Here is a 6,000-nt window from a genome sequence, read left to right as displayed (position 1 = left end):
CTTGACAAGATGCTTAGATTGAAGCTCACCTAGGGATGGATGTGCATAAAGCATCATTTTGTTGTTGCACTTGACGGACACACACACTGTCTTTTTTGTTTTTACAATCAAATATATATAAGCAGTAAGTTCAGCTTCTAAATATGTTAGTGTACAATAATTGTATCACCTCATAATTACATTTGAATATTCTTGATTAAGAAAAATTTAGCAGTTTTGAAAAGAAGGCTGCATTTACAGTGCATAGCTGTAACAAAAAAGAACATTGTTGTATAGTATGTACACAAAATAAAAATACTCCATTTAACATCTGTAATTACTTCACTACATCAGAGAATGTAGCAATTTCACTATCTGAACACATACCAGAGAGTTCTAACCAACTCTCACGAGTAATGTAACACCGTGCCTGCTCCTCAGAAAAAAAACCACTGAATAAGCTGCACGCTTGACCATTGACAAGGCTTTTGTAATTTGCAGTGGAAGATCAACATTTTGGACATTTACATGGGTGTCAGGAGAGAGGATGAACTACAGAAACTTCAAAATGTTAGGAAAGTTTAGCATTCCAGTGCCCGCAGTATCCTCTCCCACCCAGACTCCATGGCAAGAGGAAAAAAAGAAGAAAAAGAGAGAGACACAGAGAGAGAGACAGAGACAGAGAGAGAAAGGAAGAGAGAGTGAGGGAGAAGAGGAGAGAGGAGGGGAGAGCAAAAGAGAGTGCGGGAGACAGACGGAGAGGGAGGGTGAGAGAGAGAGAGAGAGAGAAAGGATATTAGTTCTACAGGACCTGTGGTTTCTTCGGGATTGTCATATCACCATTATGTTATGAGAGAAAGCTTGTTTCAAGTCGATTTTGCACTTTCTTAAAAAACAGAGTACGGAGGTCGATGCCCAGACATCAGTGGCTGTCATTTTAGGGTGGTTTGTGGTTGGTTGGTTAGTTTTCTTTCCTTTTGAATTTATGCTTTTTTTTTTTTTTGTTTTTGAATAGAATATGAACATTTTGAAGTTCTAGGTTTTAAGTGAGTCTTCGTGGAACTGCTGCCATTTGAAGTGGTTTGCCCTGGCACACTCTGGTCAGGTGTCCCCAGTCCCCTCCTGTGCACACATACTTCCCCCAAATCAAGCGTGTTCATGCACGCACACACACACGCACAGACACACAGACACACACACGCACACACACATACTCCATCACCAAGAGACTCCAGGGAAAGCAAAGCTGACACCCATGAATAAACATGTGCTTACTGGATATCCATTCTGTCTCTTGCCTCTTCAGCAGCTGTGTTCATGTAAACCATTGTTGTTGTTCTTGTTGTATTGTTGTTGTTTTGTTTTGTTTTTTTTATACAGAGAGTGTAAAGTAGGAGAAATTCCTAAGTATGACTTGCAATAGTCAGTTAGGGAAGGACGCGCTGTCCCGTGAGGTATTCACCGTCCCTCTGTCATCTTCAGCCAGGGAACATGTTACCTGCGCAAGCTTCTCTGAGCTTCTTTCAGTAAACTATCGAAATCCAGAGAGTCATACTTGCTCTTGGTGGAAGCAGGGTCAAAGTCATCTGAGTTTGAATCTGCAAGAAACCAAAGCAAGGTTAGACACACTCTCATTGCTAGTGCAATCGTCTAACTGAAGATTACTTGACTCAATAACAACTTATCCAATTGATATACTTCCAAAAATATACCCAACTTTTATTGATGGATAGATAGATTGATAGATTTTATGGGTATATTTATTTTATATGTGTGTGTGTATATATATATGTATATATGTATTTGCAGAGGGTATATATATCCAATATTTTATTGTTATATTAGTTATATGTAAATATATTATTTACATTTATAAATTTATATATAATGCATAAAAATAAATATTTAAAAATACATATGTTTACAGAGAGAAAAGAAGAGAGAGTATAAGATTAGGCAATATGTTTATAGAGGGTAGGGAGTGTTTATCACTGCAAACCTACCACTCAAAATGCTTCTGAGTGGTAAGCATTCAGAACACTACTTTTTGACTCATTTTAGCCATAAGCAATCCTGGGAGGTAATCAGAACAAACTTTAATACTTCTAATCAATAGAAATGTATTCAATCAATATACTTTAAAAATGACCATGTCCTGCCTCCTTCCTGGAATATTAAATGATTTACCCAAGGTTCCTCAACAGCTCAAGTGAAGTGGTAAGAGTGGAATTTGGAACTAATTTTCCTATTCAATGGGATTGGTTTCACTGAGCACAAAAGCCATGTGAGTGGGAGGGAGAGACTCATCAGAACTTCACCTACTCACCACCTGGCTGCTCCCCTTTCAGTCATGAGGAATATATGATCCACTTATCTATTCTAGTATCTTGGGACAACCCCAGCAATAAAATTCACCCCAGATTAGAAGGTCTAGGGAAACACTTCATGCCCAGGTAAGGCAAAGTCAACCTCACTAGTACTAGAGGAAACATACACAGGTATATATAAAACCATGGTCTTCCTTGAACTAGTCCAAGTCAACTTCTATGAGAAGTTCCACATACTTCACATAGCCCCTTAACAAAATATTCATGTTTCAGCAATGACGGATATAAAATGAAATTCTGGTTCTAAATATTTCTGAAATTTCTCTTATGACATTTATAAAAAAATCAGATATTTCTGCTGGTCTTGCAAAGGAAGAAAGACATCTTAGAAATATAATAGAAAGCCTCTTGCAAATAAATTCATTCTCTTGAGAGCATTTACTTGAAGGGAAAACCAGTCCTTTCTGGGAAGTATTACCAATCCTACTAACAGATGAACATTTCTGTGATTTATCCAGAATGTTACAAAACAGAAATGTCCGGAGTGACAGAAAAGTATAGGATTAGATAATATGGCAGTACACTCATTGACCTCACAAGCTCTTTGGCTGAAAAGGTCACTTTCTCCCAAGCTCTCCAGCACCAGGCTGGTTTTTCACCCTAGCTTCAAACTACTTTAGCCATCTTAGATTTAAAGACAAGGAAATTTCTTCACTTTTTTTTTTTCTTTCATTCTTACAATCCCTTGTATTTACTGACTTTTTGCCGACCAAGTTTTTCCAGGTAAGAACAGCAGGTACAGTGGGGCTCAGACATAAAAGACAGGACAAAAATGGCCAATCTTTCCTCATTAATATCTCACATAGTCAATTCTTAAATGACACCAGCTCCCAACCTTTCCTTCACAGATAGCTTAAATGAGCAGTTGGCTTGTATCACTAAAGCCTCATGAGCAGCTATCATTCCAATCGAAGTCTTTTTTTGGAGACACACGCACATGCTAAGTCCTGCTCACTGCTTGAGATTAACCTGAAACCAGAATTCCACTTGCATTGCAAATAAAGTTACAAGAGCCTCCTGATGGCCAGGGTCTGTGTGGCATGAAGGTCAAGCACAGAATCATCAAGAACACACATACAGGGGTGCCTGGATGGCTCAGTCGGTTAAGCATCTGCTTTCAGCTCAGGTCATGATCCCGGAGTCCTGGATCCCAGATTGGGCCCAGCATCCGGCTCCCCGCTCAGCAGGGAGTCTGCTTCTTCCTCTGTCCCTCCCTGCACTCATGCTCTCTCTCTCTCAAATAAATTAATAAAATGTTTTAAAAAAAAAGAAAAAAAGAACACACATACAGATCCTTCCTTGAAGGACATTTTGAGAATACTCAAAATGTCTTAACTTTGGGTTACTCTATATCAAACCAGAATTTCAGTGTTTCCATATTTTCATTAGCAAAAAAAATAAAAAATAAAATAAAATGAAAACAGTGGATCTCAAGAATTTCTTTAGTATGGAATATGATAGCTGGTATTTACATATCTATAATCACTTGCACAGGGGGATTATGTCACACAGTAGATATATGCAAATCTTTTCTGTTGTATGAATACATGCTTACATGCAGTTCCTGAGACAACAACATCTATGCCACCAAAGGATATTGCAATGTAAGTAAGATATAATAGAATTTTGATAGGAAAAAGCCAAAAGCCACTCTAATCATTTTTTAAAAATAAATTGTTATAAATAATGATGCCATATAAATAAAAACACATCACAATACAACTGTATTCTTACCACCTATAGAACTGTTGGCACAAATCAGGTACTAAGATTAGAATTTGTTGAATGAATGTAGTAATCTTGAACACCACATTTTAAAAACTGGTTGAAAAACCTTTGTGTTGGGATCTTTGGATGATTTACCAATGAATGCCAAGGGTTTATATAAAGTTATATATATATTTGAGATACTGATAATGTAATACATATTTTGAGTTAGTAAAGACTTTGTGATGAATGTTACTTATTTCACTTTTCTTATATGTTTAAGTATAAGTTCTGCACCATAACTAATTCCTGATGAATACATGATCATATACTTAATACTGATCCTATCCTTCTCTTCTGGTCCTATAGTCCTATTTTAATTTCTATCTTTCATGTTTAAGATTTTCCATTGAGGTCTTTGAGAAAGATCCATCTGTTTATAGGACAGTAAACAGAAAGACTCACAGATTACAGATTCATAAAAACTAGGCTCACATCCTGGCTTTACCTAGGTGACCTTGATTGTCCCTTTAACCCTGAGTCTCACTTATAAAACTGACCATAATATTAACTTGGAATCATCACATTTTGAACTAATAGCATTGTGGTAGTCACTGGGTGGCCCCGATGGTAGAAGGATGTGTAAGCTCACTTAATTTGGGGAGCAAAACATAAAAAAGATCAATTAAATCAATCTAGCTAAAATGATAGTTCACTTTACTCTTGGTAAAATTAATCAATATCACATCATTTTTACTAACTCTCAATACACATACATGTGAGCTCCCAATCCCTCTGAATGTCCAGTAAAATCTCATGTTCACCGAATTCACTGGTCAAACCCTGAAGCATTTAACTTGAACTCTTCAGGGAACAAACACAGGACACACATGAATGTACGTTGTTCGGTTCCAGATCTGGCCCCTGATGCTGATCCTTTCATTTCAAAATAACTTGACATTTCTAATTTATCTTTGCCATCATTTTTTAAAATTATAATCATAGTTACTATTTATCGAGCACCTACTTTATGCCAGATACGGTGCCAACCACATCACGAACATTTATTGAATCTCTGTGACAACATTATGATGTAGTTTACAAATGAAGAACCAGAGTCAGAGAGAGCTTAATTGTTTGCTGAAGGTCAGAAGCTAAGTCAGGTTTCTTACAGATCTGTAAGATTCCAAAGCCAGGGCTCTTTCCACTACACCATGCCTATGCTCAGATCGACTACCCTTCGTGAAATTGTAGGGCTTGAGGGAATTGGAAAAACCCATGCTAGTACAATACACATCAAACATACTTTTCAGAAAATACAGAACTGGCTTAGCAACGGCGAAGTTTCTATTGCTGCTGGCGAGGCAGAAAGATAACAAGAGGGGAAGCATTCTTCTCAGAAATATTTCAGGGAGGCTCCAGTTCAATTTGGAAATACCATCCAATCCTCCCTCTCCCAGTGATGAATCGTGATTTGAAGGCCCCTCTAGGTAGCTTATTTTAAACTCTAGATATTTTGAAAGACTGGAAACACCCTGGCCTTCATCACTGAAGAAAATAAGTCAAATCAACTTAAGACTTCAATCCGTCTTGACTGTTTTTATCAGCTAACATTTGAACAAATGACTTGCCACCTTTTATATTTTCATCCCTAGGCCTCTATCTCTCTGACAGTCAGCTGCCTCCCCCCTGCTTCATACTATCTATTTAGCTTGTGAAGTGAATTATAGCATATTCCCCCTGAACAATGCACACCACCTATATCAATTACTTTAGGAAGATATCACTTTGGTGGAGGAGAGAAAAAAAATCCCTGTATTTGGTATTCATTTCTTTCCTTATACAAGCCAAAGCAAGTGCAGACAGATATAGAGTAATGCTGAGGAATAGATTTATATGTTAATTTTATGTGATTATTATAAATTGA

The 6,000-nt window shown here is 37.3% G+C and overlaps 1 protein-coding gene across 3 annotated transcripts in view; it reads right to left on the bottom strand.

Annotated features, from left to right (window-relative positions):
• Positions 1 to 699: 699 nt before the first annotated feature.
• Positions 700 to 6,000, bottom strand: part of PPARGC1A (PPARG coactivator 1 alpha) — a 453,784-nt gene continuing 448,483 nt past the window's right edge. For all 3 annotated transcript variants that reach the window (XM_044225880.1, XM_044225878.1, XM_044225879.1), the window contains exon 13: positions 700 to 1,577. In XM_044225880.1, coding sequence (XP_044081815.1) covers positions 1,474 to 1,577 — 104 coding nt within the window. In that variant the 3' untranslated portion in view covers positions 700 to 1,473. The remainder of the gene's footprint in view (positions 1,578 to 6,000) is intronic.

The sequence above is a fragment of the Neovison vison genome, chromosome 11 (assembly GCF_020171115.1).
Source record: "Neovison vison isolate M4711 chromosome 11, ASM_NN_V1, whole genome shotgun sequence".
NCBI lineage: Eukaryota > Metazoa > Chordata > Mammalia > Carnivora > Mustelidae > Neogale > Neogale vison.
The sequence above is the reverse complement of the archived record's forward strand: the minus strand, read 5'-3'. Positions and strand labels throughout refer to the sequence as shown.